The sequence below is a fragment of the Pithys albifrons genome, chromosome Z (assembly GCF_047495875.1).
Source record: "Pithys albifrons albifrons isolate INPA30051 chromosome Z, PitAlb_v1, whole genome shotgun sequence".
NCBI classification, from domain to species: Eukaryota; Metazoa; Chordata; class Aves; order Passeriformes; family Thamnophilidae; genus Pithys; species Pithys albifrons.
In genome coordinates this window covers 27,721,400-27,741,348 of record NC_092497.1, presented here as the reverse complement: position 1 = coordinate 27,741,348, position 19,949 = coordinate 27,721,400, and the positions used below count along the sequence as shown (strand labels likewise).

The following is a 19,949-nucleotide window of genomic DNA, read 5'->3' as shown; positions in this document are numbered from 1 at the left end:
TATTTTGGTATGCTTGTACATCCATCAAGTACATGTTATCATGTATTTGTTCATAAGATGTTATTGTATAGGTGCAGAAATATTTTGAGATACTGAAACATTTGAATGAATATAAATATTTACAAAAGTGTGTTCTTTTATGCTCTTTTAATTTTGTTTGTTGTCTTGTAATTCCAGTTTCAAAAAAATCAACCTATGCATCTTTTTCTTCGCATTAGTTAAGTATATAAGCTAAAGAGATGTGTTTAGTAAAAGCAAAACGAACAACTAAGCAAAAAAGTTGAAGGTGAAAACCTAATAAATCTTCATGTGTTGCCACTTATTTCAGAAGGTCTTCTCTTGTTTTCTAAGGATAGTTTTGATATTTGGTTACAACAGATGAAGAGACACATTGGGGGTTTTTTAGTTAGTGGAGGTTTTGTTAGGGTGAGGGGAACAGGGTTTAAGACATTTTAACTTGTTTATTTAGCAGAATCAAATTGTTTCAATGAACACTCTTACCCCATTAGTCCCAAGTTAAATGAGATTTTCAAGTTATTTTTCAATTATCTCTGATTGTTATTGATGCCAGGGATTCCTCTCTCAGGCTTAGCAGCTCAGGAGAGGATTTGTGCAGCTTCCAGTAGGAGTTCTGCACTGAAAGCAGTGCATCTGTTTCCCCCCTGTCCAGGAGCAAAACTACTAAGTTCTGCCCAGTCTTAGCTCCTACAATTCAGTGTACACCAGTTTCACAAATGCTGAGAACCATCGCAGAAAGACAACTGATACTTTGGTTGCCAAGTTCATCCAGGCTCACGTCCTTGGGCCTCCGCCCTGGTGCCAAGGAACCAAAAATTTGTGGCAGGGGCATCAATATCCCCAGCTCTGAGTTTGTGCATATTACTGGAGATAGTGACAGAGTAAAACTGTGAGATGAGGAAAGGAGGTAAGAAGGTGTGTGCTGACATGGGGGTTTGACGTTGTTATTAATCTGACCTAGAAAAAATGAATAAGGCCAGTTCCACCTGCACTGACTGTATGAATTAGTCCTGGAGAAACAGAATAGGCAGTGCAGAGAGCTGAAAGACTTTGGGCATGACAATACTCTGGAATACTGTCTGTATTCTTTTGACTTTTGCACAATCCAGTGTTCCTGTTACCCCATTTTTCATGAGTAATGGAAAGTTGACTCTAGTTTATTTTTTTGCAAGGGAACTTTTAAGACTTGCATAATTGTTTATTTTATGCTTTAGCCTTAATTAAATTAGCAAAGGAGGTTTTATAATATATTAATTTTTAACATCTATTTTTGCTTGAAATATTTTTTTTCCTTGCAATGTTTTGTTTCATTTAAATGTAATAGAGGATGATCTTTTGATTCGAAATCTTCCTACAATTGAAAAGCTTTATGGGACACCACCAGGTATAGTACTCAAAGCAGATTTATGTCTTAACTAATCATCCTAATACACTACATCTAATAAAGTTGTATTTCTTTTGAAACAAGTTTCTCTAGGTATTTCTGGTATCTGGCAGATACAAATGGCTTGAAATCTCAACTTCATAACAAGATATATATTGATGAATTTACCAGAACTTGGTATAACACTTTTATATAATGTCTATCCCCTTCCCTGCTCTACAAACAACCTGAAACTTGGCTTTAATTCTTCGGTTTGTCGTAACTACTTTCTTTCAAGTAAAGTGAATATATTTTTACCTTGACAGTCCTTATCCTCATAACATAAGTAGATAAAAATGTTTCTGTATTTACATGTAATACAAATCTTTGAATATAGTCAGAATAAAGGTAATACATTTTTTAATACATTTTATTTTCATTACAGCTGTTTAGCCAATATTAAAATTGTCTGAATCTTTGTTCCAAAACCAAACTAGAACCATTTGATCGGGTTTATTAATTTGCCCATTCAGTTTTGGTCTGCACCTTGAGTTTGTCAAGGCAACTCTTTACATGGTTGAGTCAGCAGCTTTTGTGTCTGAACAGCTTGGGGGTTGATACTGATGGTCAGGCTGAGGCAGGTGGCAGGGCATTTAAGCCAGATTTGCTGTCACTGCCAAAAGTGCAAGAACTGGAACTTTGAGCTGGGCTGCAGCCTGTGATGGAGCAAGGACACCTTGGTGGAGCTCTGTGATGTCCTGTCCCTCAGAGACCTCACAGCAGACTTGGAAGACCCTGAAGCTGGATTTTGCTGCATTGAATTGTATTTTCAGCAGCAAGGCAACAAAAGGATTACTTCCAGAGTTAGATTCAGCAGTAAGTTTGTTTCATTGAATGGAATGATAGAATCATGAAGGTTGGAAAAGACTTACCTCCAAGATCAAGTCCAACCATTGGCCAATCACTACCATGTCAACTAAACCATAGCACTAAGTGCTCCAGTCATTTCTTGAAGGTCCCAAGGGATGGTGATTCCACCACCTAAGCCTGTTCAAAGTGGAGAAATTCTTCCTGATATCCATCCTGAACCTCCCCTTGCACAGCTTGAGGCCGTTTCCTCTTGTTTTGTCACTGGTTTTCTGTGACAAGAGCCTGACGCTTAGCTTCTTATGACCTCCCTTGAGGTTGCTGTAGAGTGATTAAGATCTTCTCTGAGCCTCCTTTTCTCCAGGCTAAAAACTCTGAGCTGCCTCAGCTCCTCCTCGTACAACTTACTCTCTAGACCCTCCACCAGCTCTGCTGCACTTCTCTGGACAGTCTCCAGTATCTCAATGTCCTTTTGGGAGTGAGAGGCCCAGAACTCCACCCAGTGCTCAAGGTGCAGCCTCATCACTGGGGGAATGATCACTGCCTTGGTCCTGCTGGCTACACTATTGCTGATAGAAGCCTCTGGCCTTTTTGGCCACCTGGCACACTGCTGGCTCATACTCAGCCACTGTCAACCAGCACCCCTAGGTCCTTTTCCACCTGGCAGCTTTCCAGACACTTTGCCCCAAGCCTGTGGCACCGCCTGGGGTTGTTGTGACCCAAGGGCAGAACCTGCACTTGGCCTTGCTGAATTTAAAGCAATTTATTCATTTCAATTAATTGGTTTTTCATAGAATGCATGGATTTTCATGAGTCAACACCGGGAGGGTGACCAACACTGGGAAATAGAACAAAAGAGACAATACCTCATTTTTAATCCCCTAAACAGAACTCAGAGGAAAAAAAAACCAGATAATTTTCTTTAATGTTTCCTAAAAAAAGTAAAAACTGTGTTATTATCTCCAATAAATTTCACTCTTCAGTCAACAGAACAGTATTTATCTTTTACCAATAGGCATATAACTAATATATTTGCCTTACTCGGCATAATTTTCAAGTATCAATAGAAAAATGTACACAAGGAAAAGATTTTTGAATAATTAATACACCTGTTACCAGGTATTCCTATCTTCTCTGCAGTTGTTTGTTGTTTCCTAGTAAAGTGGGGGGAAAAGACAGTAAAACAGCTAATCAACTGTAGTACCACCTTCACTGAGTGCATGCTATGGCTTTAGCAGAGGATAATTCTGGAGTTCAGTATTTCACTAAACAGAATTTCTAGTCATTGATAACTCATTAGTTTATTGCACATTTACTCCTTAAAATAATGATTTCTGAATTCCTGAGACTATTGAGAATCAGTTTTATTGGTTGTTTTCATGGAGAGAGAAGACTTCGGAAGTATGATCCATGTATTGTCTGAAAGAATTAAGAAAACTCACTCTTCACATTGAAAAATAAAAAAAAAAATCAGTGTTTTGTAGCCAGCATCATAGTAGTTTGTTCTTCTAAGAATTTTTGGTATTCAACACTTGTGGCTAGATCTTTTTGATCAAAGTGGGCCTAAATGATGCATAAATGTTTTCATGGTGCTGAGAAGTATTCTGAACATTTTACTATGTTAGGAAAGAAATTTTGATGGAGAGTGAGGTATGAGGTAGAATTAGTCTTTTACTCTCTTTTTGTTACTACCTCATTCACTTATTTCTGAATTTGAGAAACTAGACCATCTTTGTGAAGAACAAAGTCCCAACTTCCTTTTTGCTTCTGAAAGAGCTCAGAAAGGACAGCCACTGTTTTAGAGTAAATACTTTTAATTTACCATGAGCAATATTATACAGAAGCAGTTTGGTTTTGCTTTGTTTTTTGAAAAGATGAAGATTATGCCTTCTTTGTGATAGATAATACTATGTGATACAGGCCACTTCAGCAGCGGTACAGAAAAAATTAGTAAGATGCTCTCTATTACACTGCTGCCTTAATAAAAAAGATAAAACTTCCGGTATTGTTTTTTATATTCTGTACACACATAAAATTTGTGGAAAATAAAATCCCATGGCAACCTATTTCATCATTTGTATACACATATTTCAAAATACCTTAGCATGAGATCTGAGTTGATTTTTATAGCTCTGTATTGGAATTGTGTTGTGTAGGCACAAGAAAAAAGTGAAGACTTCTCCAACAATTTCTGCTTGGGAATTGTAATGTTCATTGTCTGAAAAAACTAAAAGAATGTTCAACAGTTCACTTATGTGGGGCAATATTGATGTATTTGCATTTAAGTTCATTCTTACTGTAAGTGAATTCTGTGACCATTTTATCATACATATTTTGAGACAAAAAGCATACAGTAGGGATTTTTTTAGAAAAACATTCTGGTCAGTGTCTTAATTTCATTTGGGTCTGTTGAGTTCACTTCCCGCAGTAGCCATTTTAGTGCAGTGTTCCTCCGCCTCATACATATTTCCTTGTGTCTGTCTACATAATCTGCCAGTAGTCCTGTGTTCTTGGTTGTACAATTGTACTGTACTATTTTTATGTATTTCTACACACTTTTCAAGTAATACTTCAGATGCTGCTGTGACCTTGATGGCAGTAACCTCTTGTGAAAATTGTAGATGTAGTCAACTATTCTGAAATCTATCACTAAGCTTTTTGAAAATTAAACCTATACGCTGTATGTATTCTAGGTGTTTCACGTGGTCCCAGCCCAGTCAGCCTTGGAAACCAGGACACCTTGCCTGTTGCAGTAGCCCTTACTGAATCTGTTAACGCCTACTTTAAAGGAGCAGATCCCACAAAGTTAGTTAAATAGTGAATTGTTTTGAATGTAATAAGTTATAATAAGAAAAGACACTGGGTCTACTTGTTATATTTTGGGGGAAAATGTATATATATTAGAAGGGGGATTCAAAGGTGGGGATTTCCCCCTGGTATAAATTACAAGAGTGGCTTATTGCTCTGTGTTGGCCTGCATCCTGCTAGGAGTCCATATATAACTGCTTTACAGAAATGTGTTCACAATGAGAATGACAAGGATATTTATCATAGTCAGGTAGGTGCTACATGTAAATTTGGGCAGATAAAAGCACCTCATTCCCTTTGTCATATCCCTTGCTATGCTATTTAGGCCTTGCCTAAGCATAGCTATGCCATGTATTCAAAGCCTGAAAAATATCCACCAAAACTACTGTATGCTTAAGTATTAAACTTTTTTTCTTTCCTTACCTCATCGTACTTCCAAGTTGAAATTGACAGTACATTGTCACACTCATTTGAGATTGTTTTTCTGGTTTTAATTCAGTTCATCAGCTTGTGAAAATACATTGATTGCTTTAAAATTAATATTAAAGTAGGCCGCTAATGAGTTGCAATGAAACTGATGTTTTCATTCTCTTTTAGATGTATTGTGAAGATTACCGGTGATATGACAATATCATTCCCAAGTGGGATTATTAAAGTCTTCACAAGCAACCCATCTCCTGCTGTGCTCTGCTTCAGAGTGAAAAACACAAGCAAACTAGAGCAAATTCTTCCAAATGCACAACTTGTATACAGGTTTTTGAGGGGTTTTGTCATTATTGTAAACTACATGATTTGTAGAATATGAGTTGTGTATGTAAATCAGGATTCTTTACAGTCCAGTTGATTTACTTACACATAATTTATTTTCTTGAATTAATCTTGTTCAGCTTAGTTCTCTCACCATTAAAAATATTGGTGATTGCTGGCCTTGAAACTTGTGCTGAGTATAATAGGAACTGTAAAAAATAATTTGTAAATGTAGCTGTGTTTTTGCGTGCGTTTTATGAATTATTTCTTTATACATTTGTAACAATGGTAAAAATAAATGATGAAACAGTAGCCTTAAATGGAAGACAAGTAGTAGGAGCTTCACCAACTCTCGTTGGTCACCTGCGCATATATTTTTAAGCTGGATCGTTTCTGCACTAATCAGAAGCATTGCATAACTGTCTCTCAGATGTGTAGCAACATGCTTGGGAGAATTGGTAAGAAAAAAGATTGCTGATTGAGTAGAGTAATTGTTGAAATCATGTTTGAAGATACTGTTTTTTTAAAAATTACTGAAGCTGGAATTTTTTAGCAGAGATGTGTTCCAGCCGAGCAGTTTCTATTTCATTTATTGTAGAAATTATATGAAAACTAGTTAAATGCTTTTGAATGCAATATTTTCAAAAGCACTGAAGTAATGAATCAAACCATATGCATCTGTTATTTTGTATTTCATTTCATTTTGATCCTTCATGCTTAATGTAATGAATGATTAATACAAAACTAAATTTTATTGCTGTTACACAACAGTTTGTAACTGAAATGTTAGCAGAGCTGTATCTGACAGAGTGAATTACACTGAAAAAGCATGTTTTGCAAAAAAGTTAAAATGTTCATTATGCTTGTTTGAGTGATCTAATACTTCACCCCTAATTAGTACTCTTTCTTTGTAGTGATCAGTCGCAAAGTGATTCCAGTACTAAGGATTTTTGGATGAACATGCAAGCCATAACTGTCTACCTCAAGAAATTATCAGAGCAGAATCCATCTGCATCCTATTACAATGTGGATGTTTTAAAGTATCAGGTAAACACTTTTTTTCCTTTGGAATTTTTTAAGGCATTCCAGATCTGTTATCTACTCCAAAATTAAAAGAATCATTCTTTATCTGCCAGCATGCAGATGAACTGTCATCCCTCATCCAGACCAATTCTGGGTATGTCACTGCTTACAATGACATAGACTCTGCCCAGGCTTAGCACATTCCTGCTATGCTTCATGAATTCAGGACCTGTTTCAGCTTTCTTACGCATCATTTCAATTCATGCATGCAAGCATCAAATGCTGCTTTTTTCAGTATTTGTTAGCAAAGTCCAATTTTCCTTTAAGACATTTGCTGAAGGCTTGCTTTAGTTTGTACTTGTATTGTGTTTGATTTTGTGTTTACCTAAGTTTTGGATGCTGTAGCTGATGAATTTTAATATATGGTGATGGATTCCAACTGAAAGAGAGTAGGTTTAGATTAGGTATTAGGGAGAAATTTGTTACTCAGAGCATGGTGAGTTACTGGCAGAGGTTGCCTTTGACCCACCCAATCTAGTGAAAATTACCTATGCCCATGGCAAGGGAGGGTTGGTACCATTTGATCTTCAAGGTTTCCTTCAACCCAAACCATTCTGCAATTCTGTCTGAGAACCTGTGGCATTCTGACCTCTTACAGTGTACTAAAACAGGAGTAGTCAGAATGGATTTGCTAAGGTCAGTCATGCATGACCAAGCTGACAAACTTCTATGATGACATGACTGTCCAGTGGACGAGGGTAAAGAAGCAGATATTGTATACTTAGACTTCAGGAGAGTTTTCAACTCTGTGACCCACAGAATCCTTACGGAGAAGCTGAAGTATAGGCTGGATGAGCAGGTGAAATGAAAGCTGGGTGAACAGCTGAGCCATGTGGGTGGTGATCAATGGCACAAAGTCTACCTGCAGGCGATTAAGTAACAGTAAACCCCTGAGGTCAATACTGATTTTACTGTTTAATAGTTTCATTAATGACCTGGAGGATGAGGCAGAATGTGTCCTTGGCAAGTTTGCTGACACTCTGAATGGGAATGACTCTCTGGATATACCAGACGGTCATTTTGCCCTCCAGAGGGAGCTCAACAGGCTGCAGAAATGGGCTGAGAGGTATCTCAGGAAGTTCAACATGAAGTTCACCTGAGGAGGAACAATATATGCTGGGGACCACCAGCTGGAAATCAGCTTGGCAGGAAAGGACTCAGGAGAGCTATTGTGAACATGAGCCAAACAACCTGCTCTTGCTGCAAAGGTGGCAGATGGTCTCCTGGTCTGCATTAGGCAAAATATTGCTAGTAGTGCAAGAGAGGGGAGCCTTCCCCTCCACTCAACACTGGTGAGGCCACACCTGAAGTGGTGTGTCCAGTTCTGAGTTGTCCGTTGCAAGGGAGACTGGAAGGGAGCACATTGCAAGGGAGCTTAGTGAAGAGCCACAATACTTGAGGGAGGACACACAGAGGATGGAGCTGGGCTGCTTACACTGGTGCCCAGTGACAGAACCAGAGGCACACTGAAGCACAGGAAATTTCCTCTGAACAGCCAAAAATACTTTTCTCCTGTGATGGTGACTGAATGCTGGCACAGGTTGCCTAGAGGGGGCATGGTGTCTCTATCCTTGAAAATCTTCAGAAGTTGTCTGGACATGATCCTGGGCACCTGTTTCAAGGTGGCTTAGCTTGAGCAGGAGGGTCAGACCAGACAACCTCCAGGAGGTCTCTGTCAATCTCAGCCATTCTATGAATCAGTGAGGTGATGTTCTTGCTGTCAAGAAAAAGCCTTTGTGAATATTCAAGACAGAATCACCTCAAAGGGAGAACAGGGATTTGCTAGGGCTTCATTGAAATATCTAAATATATGAGACAACTGTCTACTCACAAAAAAACCCTGAAAATAAGCTGTCAGTCCAGCTATTCGTAACACTGTAGTTCCCACGTAGGCAGTTAAATGCCACCCTGATGCCCGATCCCGTCAGATCTTGGAAGCTGAGCAGGATCAGGCCGGTTGGTACTTGGATGGGAGACTTCATGGCAATACCAGGGACTGTAGGTTCTATTCCTGAGGACTTCACTGTCACTGTCCAAGCTCACTCAGCCATGGCAGATGAACCTTAGGAGTAAAATGGTGGGGCCAGTTCTGCAGGCTCAAAGGGCACACCCACGTGGGGAGAGCCCTTCCCAAATCTGCATTCGTGAAGCTGAGCCATGATGAGTTTCCACATCCTCACAATATGGTTTAAAATCTTGGTATACTAAATCTACAAAACACATGTTAGGCACATAGAACTTCTGAGAAGGATGGAAGGAACAAAACATTTTTTTGATTTACTGAAATGAGTATTCTGGATTCTTCTTGGGAAAATGAGGTGTTGGCATGCGGAAGCTCAGTCAGATTAGAAAAGCTTCTTGACTACCAAGGAAAGGTGAGAGTGTGGAGCAGGACATAGAAGGTTCCTCAAGTAGACTGAGAATGTGGTAGGGATGCTTAAGGGCAGTAGCACAAGCTACCTACAGAAGCAACATTTGACCTTCTGCAGCAGGAAACTAATGCTTTGAATTGTTAAGAACTATTTTGCTGACTACCTTTCCCATAATGACAGCTGTTGTCTTCTGCTGCTGGCTGCTGGGCAGCTAAATTGGCATGGCACACAACTGCTAAGGATTAAGTAATTTCGCTGCAAGCATGCTTGTATAAGAAAGAACATGAGAAAAAAACAAAGCTTACAAAAGTCAGTAAAAGAACAGGAAGGAACTTCATAGGCTTGAGGGAGTTCAAACTTTTCTTTGATTATTTTAATTTAAAATTAAAATAACAAGAATTCCTTTAGACTAAAACAGTCTTCAGAATTCTGTGATTAAGGACTTGGAGGTCAATTGTCCTCTGGGAATTTTCTCAGTATTTAGAGTTATTTGTTATGATCATCCCCTATTCAGCCTAAAATGGGAATATTTCAATTAAGCTGCTTTCAATGGTTTATTCTTTTACAGGTATCTTCAAATGGCATACAGTCCACTCCATTGAATCTTGCAACTTACTGGAAATGTGATGCTAGCACTACTGAAGTGAGAGTGGATTATAAATACAATCCAGAGTCTATGAATGTGCCTAGTATGCTGTCTAATGTCCAGGTTGTGGTACCAGTAGATGGAGGAGTAATAAACATGCAATCACTTCCACCTGCAAAATGGTAATAATATTTCTCAGGATTTTTTTTCAGTTTCATTTCAGTGCATTCATCAGTATTCTAGCCCAAAAAATTTATGGGGAAAAAAATAGCAAGATGTGTAGTGTCAGGTATCTAGACATTTTCTGGTCTGAAAGAGATCATGTGCAGCCAGTTCACTTAGACTAAAATGGGACCATATGCCCCCATCCCAAATGTGTAATAACACAGTCTCTTTATGAAATTTGCAATGTTTGCTTTCCTTTGGGCAACAGATAGGATAGATAATTTTAATACAGTAATTTGAAATGGTTAAAAACCAATTTGTGTATGTGCAAATATATTCATATATATGGATTATATAGAGAAAGTAGCAGAAATGCAGTTCTTAAAAAGATTCCCTGAGTCTTCTGGCTTAAAACTTAGCTTCTAATGGAAATGGTTTTAAAACAAACCTAAGTAACTGAGGAATTCTCCATAAACCAGGTAGCATTGTCTCTCAATTTGAGTGTAATGCAGATTATTACCCAAATAGCAGTTACCTGCCACCACCTTCTAAGCGTGCACTTAGCGTAGCACTTGGAAGTGAAACATAGATCGTAGGTGATTATGTTACTACAAGTTTGTGAAAACAAGTAGAGCAGTACAGTCCTGAAACAAAAGCAGAATTCAATCACTGTCCCTGTGTTTTGGTGGGAGAGCTGTAACATAAATCCTGGACAGTTTATTTCAAGAGGGTCTTTTTAACATGAAGAGGGCACAGAATACCAAATTGAAGGAAGCTAGACTTTGTTAACATTGTTTCTTATAGATCAGTTTACCTTACAAAGCAAGGCTTAGAAGAAAAATAAACCAGATGCATTTATCAGGTAAATTCCAATGTTTCTGGAGGCAATACATTTAAGGGTGTTAATTGGACAAAGTAGTAATATAGTATCATTTTACATGGAACAAAATCCTGGCAGGACTGAAAGTATCTTGATTTCGTATTTCAAGTGAGTGACACTTTTAACAAAATCTTCAGCTTATTCTGAGCAAGGACTGACTCAGTATCCTACCAGAACACCATGACTACTACACTGTGTAGTGAAGCCAGTCTCCCTGCTCAATCTTCTTCCACAAACCCCTCTATGATGAAGCCTGTGTGAAAGCATGAACACCCACCCAGAATACCTAGAGTTAGCTAGGGAGACTTGGTGACAGTTGTGTTACTGATTCATCAGATTAGGGGATTTGAGTCCAGATTCTCTCTTTTACCTTGGTGACTACCAAAGGCCAGAATTTTGAGCCTGGCAAGCTGACAAAATAAAAAAATCCAGTTATGTCCCAAACAGCTCTAGTATTTGTGTTGTGTTACCTGTTTGATCTAATGGATTGAGTGGTGGAGTTTTGGTCTTTTTTCAGAAATAAGTGCTTTCTATAAAGCATTTCTTGACCTCCTGTGAGTAAGTGCTACCAACTGTGCTACTTGTATGAGCATTTCAGTCTTGCTACATCAATGCCAAGAGCCATTTCAAATCTATCAGCACTTCATGCTGCTTACAGCTCTAAGTTGTTGACTTTCCTTTGATGGAAGTGCTGTAAAGTGCTCCAGGAGTTAAAATGCCCTGTCAGCTTAGAGACTCTTGTGCTTGGTGCCCTTTTGTGCCCCTTCACAGTGTTTGAAGTCAGCTTAAACAGTGTCACTTGCACCAATTAGTTTTACTAGAATTGAAATAGAATAAATTTCATGCTTCCAGGACTCTTACATAGGGGAGAGCAATCAACATTGCTCCCCCTTGTACCATCATCATGAAGCATCAAGGCATAGCTTGCAAACTGCTTCCAGGGTAACTTACCTTTAGAGACTGAAGACAGTTTTGAATTTGGAGCCACAGATGGGGACATAGGATAGCGTTAAATGTATAAATTGTGTTGTGTAAAATGTATAAAGAAGTGTATACTTCTAACTTGCTGTTCTGGATCAATGCACACCCCCTCCTTCTTTTCCTCCTGTAGTTTTCCACAGACTTACTTTAAAATGAGTGAACATTTTTATAGACCTCCACTTAAAAACGTCTGTAAACATACTAGTGGAATTGAGGGAAGTAATGTGCTAAAACTGGTGCTTATAAGTAACTTACCATTCTCTTACAGGAATGCAGACCAGATGAAAGCATATTGGAAAATATCTAGCATTTCAGAGAAGTCTGAGAATAAAGGCAAGTTAAACTCTTTTGTTTTCTTACACAGGAAAAAATAACAGTAAAAAGGTAATCATTTTAGCCTCTATAACTTCATGCTTCTTTACCCATCTCATGCAGTATCCTGTTTAGCAGTTCATCACCTTCTCACTTAATTGCCTCCTGAGAGACCCCATTAATAGTGAGATGTCAAAATATAAATGTATTAATTAGCTATACAAGGGAAAACATTTAAGTCCCCTGAAAGCAGTTAGTAGCTCTAAAATGGAGTTTAGCATATTATTTGGAAGTGAGCAGTTTTCAAATGAAAATAGGTTTAATATCTGTCTTTTCACACATGGATAAATTAGAAGAAGCTAAGTGGAAGAACTGAAGGAAAGAGAAAAAAATAATCCAGAACTCCTGTCCTCAGATAGATGATTCTTGACCAACATTTTGAGTCTTGGTTTGGCCATAATGACTCCACGAAAAAAAAAAGCATCTTTGCACATCTGCTCAGAGTTGTAATTTATACAGTATTGTGTAAGGTACTGATAGTTGTCCTCTGCCCAGCTGCCTTTCTCTGACCTGCAGTCACGACCCTTGCAGTCTCTGCAGCTGCAATATTTTTGTGAAGTACTATAGGAGCCAGAGGGAAGCATCTCCTCCTCAAAGCGTCTGTGGAGAAATGAACTCTAGTGTAAAGGAAACGCCTTTAGTCCTACTGAGAATTTAGTGAAGAACATTGTGAAAACACAGAATTGCTGGTAAATGTAACTGGTTTTATATGGAAACCACAAGCCTCAGTAACATTTCAATTACTAGCTTTCTTTGTCATGTAGCAGTCTGTATTGACTAGGAATAGCAAGTTCTTTTACAGAAGTAAAAATACTTGACATTCATTATTCCACTATTAATTATTTAAATATCATTTTCCCCAGCATACTTTTGCAAGAACAAGAAAAGACTTGTGTAAAAACTGTAAACTAGTAACAATGTGGAGGCTTTAAAATGTGTTTCATTGACTGCAGTAATATACTTAGCATAATTTTGAACTATTACTGCTTTATAATGGTATCAAAGGGAATCACACTTCACCGGTGTCTGTGAAAAAATCAACTGAAATGTGTGAGGAAAAGTATTTAATCAGACCTTTTCTTTATTAGAAAAGTAATATTTTTTCCTCTGGGTACATTACTGTATAGCTGCATTTCTTTCAATGGCTTTGTTCATATACTTTCATCCAGACAACTTTTAAATATCATGGAATCATAGAATTGATTGGGTTGGAAAAGACCTCCGAGATCGAGTCCAACCCTTGGTCCAACTCCAGTCCATTTACTAGATCATGGCACTCAGTGCCACGTCCAATCTGCGTTTAAAAATCTCTAGGGATGGTGAATTCACCACCTCTCTGGGCAGACCATTCCAATGCTTGATTACTCTCTCTGGAAAGAATTTTTTTCTGATATCCAACTTAAATTTCCCCTGGCAGAGCTTAAGCCCGTGCCCCCTTGTCCTATTGCTGAGTGCCTGGGAGAAGAGACTAGCCCCCACCTGGCTAGAACTTCCCTTCAGGTAGTTATAGACAGTGATGAGGTCACCTCTGAGCCTCCTCTTCTCCAGGCTAAACAACCCCAGCTCCCTCAGCCTCTCCCCGTAGGACTTGTGCTCCAGTCCCTTCACCAGCCTTGTTGCTCTTCTCTGGACTCACTACAGCACCTAAATATGCTTTCTGAACTGAGGGGCCCAGAACTGAACACAGTACTCAAGGTGTGGCCTCACCAACGCAGAGTACAGGGGAAGGATCACTTCCCTGGTCCTGCTGGCCATGCTATTTTTGATACAGGACAGGATCCCATTGGCCTTCTTGGCCACCTGGGCACACTGTTGGCTCATGTTGAGCTTCCTGTCAATTAGTACTCCAAGGTCCCTTTCTGCCTGGCTGCTCTCCAGCCACTCTGTGCCCAGCCTGTAACGCTGCAGGGGGTTGTTGTGGTCAAAGTGCAGGACCCGGCACTTGGCCTTATTGAACTTCATCCCATTGGAATCAGCCCATCTCTCAAGTCTATCCAGATCCCTCTGCAGAGCCCTCCTGCCTTCCAGCAGGTTGACATTCCCTCCCAACTTAGTGTCATCAGCAAATTTGCTGATGATGGACTCAATCCCCTCATCTAAATCATCAATAAAGATGTTAAACAGGACTGGACCCAACACAGACCCTGGGGAACACCACTGGTGACTGGCCGCCAGCTGGATGCAGCTCCGTTCACCAGCACTCTCTGGGCCTGACCCTCCAGCCAGCTCTTAATCCAGGAAAGGGTACACTTGTCCAGGCCATGGGCTACCAGCTTTTTCAGGAGTATATTAGGGGAGACAGTGTCAAAGGCCTTGCTGAAGTCCAGATAGACCACATCCACAGCCTTCCCCTCATCCACCAGGTGGGTCACTTGATCATAAAAAGAGATCAGGTTGGTCAGACAGGACCTGCCCCTCCTAACCCCATGCTGGCTGGGTCTAATCCCTTGTCCACCGTGAAGGTGCTGTGTGATTGCACTCAGGATGATCTGCTCCATAACCCTGCCAGGCATGGAGGTCAGGCATATTCTGATGTGCTTTCAAATCTGATAGTAAAAAGCAGATACTATGTTCCTATCAGATACTTTCTGCCATGAGACAGGTGGTGTTAGGTACTTACAGTGCAGCAAATATAGATGATGATTAATAGGGACCAATCAGATATTTTAAGTAATAAGTGATTACTACTAGGCTGTTTAATACACACTTTCTGTGTATATGTTCCTTTTAAAATAATTCACTAATGTAAATTATTTAAATGTCTTTTAATTGTTCACTTGTCATTGTCTTAAACAGTATTGGAAAAAAACACTTGTACTCTCATCTCTTGAAAATTTGTGTAGGACTGCCAGTAGGAATAGAACCCAAAGGTCATCATGTTAGTTACACCTCTTACTACTAAAAATGTTGGGAGGTCTCTTTGTTCTTGCAAAACAACTAGCTTTTCAGTTTTTTTTGTTTTACAGGTTCTGGATCCCTCAGGGCAAAATTTGAACTTTCAGGAGGACCCAGTAAACCAGCAACACTTGCAGTGCAATTCATCAGTGAAGGAAGCACCCTTTCAGGAGTAGATGTGGAGCTTGTTGGCACTGGCTATCGGCTTTCCCTTCTTAAGAAAAGATTTGCCAGTGGTAAGACACTGACAGGCTTATATATTCAGATTAATATTATACCTTCTCTAGTCTTAAATTCTAAAATAGGAGACTGTTAAATGAGTGATGTGTAAATAGTTACTTTTCGTTAAAGCATCTGTGACAAATGTTTCATTGGTTTTTTTGTTTTTCAATAGTTACTCAGACTGCTCCAGGGAAAATACTGACAAAATGGGGTTTATCTACTGACTGCAAAAAACCTACCTTTTTTTCCTTTTTTTTTATTTCAGGACGGTATATGGCAGACTGTTGATGTACCTGTGAAAGTCATTGGATCAAAGGAGTGCAAGAAACCCACTCCAGCCTTTCTACTTTTCAAACACTATTTTAATATGCATTAATTTTTCAAAAATGTTGACCTAGTTTGAGGCTAAACTACAGAAAGTAAATGCACTTTTGAAAGTCATTTTGAAAACTTTATTACTTTACAGTAGCACTGAAGTTAACTTCAACACTGTCTGTAAATGATCAACTGCAATATTTGGGAAAAATTGTTGAAAATTTAGTAAATTTATGTAGATAAAGTCAAAATAGTAATCCACAGTTGTAATGAGCATATGAAATTTTATGCTGTACTGTAAGCATTAAACCTAAAATGTAGAACATCAAGTAGAAAATACCTGAGCTTTCCATAAGTAATATTCATTGTTCAGATTCTTTGTCAGCTTTTAATTGCCATTAAGATAGCAGAGGCTAAGTCTCATGTAGTTCTTCTATCCACTGATGCCACAAAACCAGCTAAGTTAGAGACCTATAAAAGAAAAATAACTTGATTCCCATGTATCATATATTATTAACATGTAAGTTGTTTTATATAGGATTTTTTTTGCCTAAGTGCAATGTCTTACAAAATTGCAAAACACAGCAGAGATTTACTTCTGCAGTTAGTAAATTTTTTGGGCTTGTGATTGCGATGCTGTAGATTTAATTTATTTTTATATGAATTGCATAACATTTGTGCCTTTCAAAAGAGCCTGTGCCTATCTAGTTTGATATTCACATGCCTCACTTCCTTTTTCAAAGTTTGTCTCTTCATGAGGAAAGCATGATATTTGTATTATACACTCAACTTTGTAACAATTTCTTTCATGGGGATTTATTTAGAAGGCTGATTTGCAAAAACTGGAGTTTGTTTTAAAAGGGGTTTATAATATTGAATTACTTCCTTGTGGGGTAATTGCAATAAAATGTGGCTGTAGTAAAGGGAGATGCATCATGCAGGACTTGGAAACTTTCATGAAATAACTTTATGGTCACCAAAGATGAGAATCAGGAAAAATCACTGATGATAGTAAAAGCAAACTTCTAAAAGCAAACAGCATTACTTTTCACTTTGACTGCAAGCCTTCAGACTTTGAGTGATTTTGGGGATGTATGAAGTGAATGTACTCAAAGTACTTTAGGAGTATTTTAGGGCAGCAGGATGATAAATACTGCCTTGTCTATTCATTTTTTTCTATAACTGCCGAGTTTAATATTCTATTGTCATCTAATCTGCTTGTCACAGCCTAGGCAGAGGGACGTGACATCATTAACATTTTTTAAAGCAAGTCAGTAATTTAGAAAATCTTCTGTGTATTTCTATTATCAAGGGGGTTTTTTTGACGCTGAAATCAAAAGCCTTGGGGCAAGATAATTCAATAACCTGCATATGAGAATTTCAAAAGAACATTTAGAATACTAGTATTATTTCAAATTCTCTATTAAAACAGTAAAATGTGCTCGAGTTAATTCATGCAAAGCCAGTAGTGAAATGAACTGCGCAAGCTTTACAAGAAATTGTGTCTTTGTAGAGGCTACACAAATTCTAATGTATACTAGACCTTTTTGCAGATGAGAGTTTCATTGTTAGTACTAAGAACATACTGTACTTTAGATTTGATTGGAAGAGTATATTGGGCTTCTAATTTGCTAATCTTACTGATGGTAAATTTATAACTCCTAAAAAGGTACAGCCTTTTTACTGGAATTCAAATTGTAATCTGCTTTGTAATCAAACTGATTAAAGTGACAATACTTCATAAATTAAAACCCAGACCTATTATTGCTATTTCAAATCAAGTATTACTTTAATTCTAAAGTTAAATGAAGTAGTTAATGTTTCAGCACTTTTAACTAGTCTTCATTCAGGTGTTTTCACATACATTTGCATTGGGTGCAGGTTACAATTTTGAAGCCATACAAGTTTATATCAACTTTTTGTAAAGAAACTCAAAAACAATATAAAAAGTACCTGTAACTATCTGATACTAGAAGAAAAAAAAAAGGTATGTAGCAAGCTGGTTCTTGCCTATGTATACAGCAATATCCCTTGTAGCTGCCTCCTAAGGAAATGAATTTGTAAACACAACTCTAAAGGATCTGAATTTTTATGAATTGTTACTACATCACACTGTAAATTAGAGCATACAAGTTTATCTTACAAAAATTGTAAATACTTCTGAATTTTCATAAAATGTAAATTCTAAAAACTTTGCACCCATAATAAACATGTAATATATAATTTAAATACTGATTTATATTGCCTGTACTTTTGCAGTTAGTTCCACAGAACTTTTAAGCAATAAGGTAATAGAACAAAACTGTGTCTGTATTGAATATTTTAAAAGCATTAATTGATTTTTAAGTGGTAAAGAGTAGAGATAATTATGAACTCTTTTGTATTTAAAAAACAAGAGAGTAGGTGGATGGAAAGATGACTTCTGCAAAGAGTTGCATCCTTACTAAACTAGAATGCCTGAGATGTCTGTAATGGTCCATGCCTTTACTAAATTGATGTGCTTAACTAATAAATTAGATGAGGCAAAACTGCAGATATGTTTATGAGAAGAATCTCAACTTTGTAGACATAAGCTGCTCTCTGTAAATAGTACTACCAAATGCTGTACATTCCTTGTCTTTCTTAATAAGCCTATACTTTATTGTATGCTCAGGAAAAGAATTAGTGACAAGATTTAAGTAATTCTTCCTGATTTCTTATTTTCCACCAGTCAAAATGAGCAGACATTTTAAGTACTACTTCAGCAGCCTGTATAGTACAGCCCTTCTGTTCTGAGCATAGGAGCAAAAGTTGAAACAACAAATGTGTTTGAATCTGTTTCCTACTAATCCCAAGGCCTGTAGAAGTTTAGTAAATAATGACTTATTAAATTCAATTTTTCAGCTGGTTGGGCATCACTGCAATACAGGTACCATTCTTGTTATACTGGAAAGCAATAGTCCAATGGCTTGATTCTTATCTTCTGCTGTCAGGCAGGAATGAAGAAAACAAGCACTCTGTGGTCAGGCTGACTGGTCCATCTAACACAGTAGTCTGTCTTCAGCAGTGGCCAAAGAACAGGCAAGAGCCTCACAGAGTTCACTTGTCATTTGCTTTCTGCTCCCCCAGGATCTTCAGTTATTGTTTCGGGATATAAAAGGGTGCTGCTCAATTCTTCTAGTATTCATTGCACTTAAACACAGCAGATCTGACAGAGACTGCTCTGGCACATCTGTTAACTTTTGACTTGTGCCCACATACTACTCACAACTACTGCAAACTGGTTCTACACTGCTCAAGCAGGTCTGTGATTACCTAAGTACACTATCAGGTAGTTTTTCAGGGAAACCTGACCACGTCTACCACTGCCAAATAACATTTATGTATGGTATTTGGAGGAGGTAAGGTATTTAATTATGAACTGGAACAGTGTGGAAGTTACAGCTGTGGTGAGTTTTGCTATTTAACTAGAAAGAAATGTCTTGCATCATGCCAAAAACAGTGACATTTCAAGTCCTGTACATTTGCAAAGCTTGAGATAAAGTCAGGAATTCCTCCAAGGATAGTGTAAGCTAAAAACAGTTCAAGGTACTAAGGCAGCAGATAACATATTTACTGCACGGTGCCGTTTATTGGACTGATTACCAGGTCTCTCAGCTGAAAACTTAATGTTTATCTTCAACTCTACATGTTAGTGCAACACTAAATATTCCTCTTCAGCTCAGTTTGACCTCCATGCTTACTAATATGTTTATTTTTAAGTTCTCCCTTAGTTCATTCAATAACCAATAGAAAGCATATAGTCTTAAAAGAATAAAGTAATCTTAAAACACAAGAGGCCTCTTTTGGATTACTTATTGGACACTTAATACTTTAATTCTGCATTTTCTGTAGCTGCTTTCAATGCCCCAGTATCCATTATTTCTGTTTTTAAATCTGGGATGGCTATTTTAGTTATTGTAACCTAAAATATTATTTTTGTTTGACATTGTCCTAGCTGTATTTATTTTCAACCATCTTGTGCTGTAACTTAGTTCTAAGTAATAAAGCTGAGCAGTTTTTTATAACAATTAAATAATCATATGCCATAAATCTTGACAATTTCACCACTCTGATTATGATTCAACTTTTCCTCTTAGAATCTCCCAAACTGCCTTCTTGAAGTTCTTACTTCCTAAGTCATGTTGGCTGCTCCAGAAAGTTAGCAGTGGTAATGTGTTCAGTGATGACTGAATTGTTTCTCCAGGCTGGTTAAGGAAGCAGTTCATTTTTACAGTTGCTGATTCTCCCCTCCAG

The 19,949-nt window shown here is 38.0% G+C and overlaps 1 protein-coding gene across 2 annotated transcripts in view; it reads left to right on the top strand.

Moving 5' to 3' along the window:
* The window catches only part of FCHO2 (FCH and mu domain containing endocytic adaptor 2), an 84,434-nt gene extending 64,695 nt beyond the window's left edge, over window positions 1-19,739 (top strand). For both annotated transcript variants that reach the window (XM_071581526.1, XM_071581525.1), the window contains 7 exons: window positions 4,942-5,053; window positions 5,654-5,809; window positions 6,718-6,850; window positions 9,827-10,026; window positions 12,139-12,203; window positions 15,209-15,373; window positions 15,625-19,739. In XM_071581526.1, coding sequence (XP_071437627.1) covers window positions 4,942-5,053; window positions 5,654-5,809; window positions 6,718-6,850; window positions 9,827-10,026; window positions 12,139-12,203; window positions 15,209-15,373; window positions 15,625-15,647 — 854 coding nt within the window. In that variant the 3' untranslated portion in view covers window positions 15,648-19,739. The remainder of the gene's footprint in view (window positions 1-4,941; window positions 5,054-5,653; window positions 5,810-6,717; window positions 6,851-9,826; window positions 10,027-12,138; window positions 12,204-15,208; window positions 15,374-15,624) is intronic.
* The last annotated feature ends 210 nt before the right edge of the window (window positions 19,740-19,949 follow it).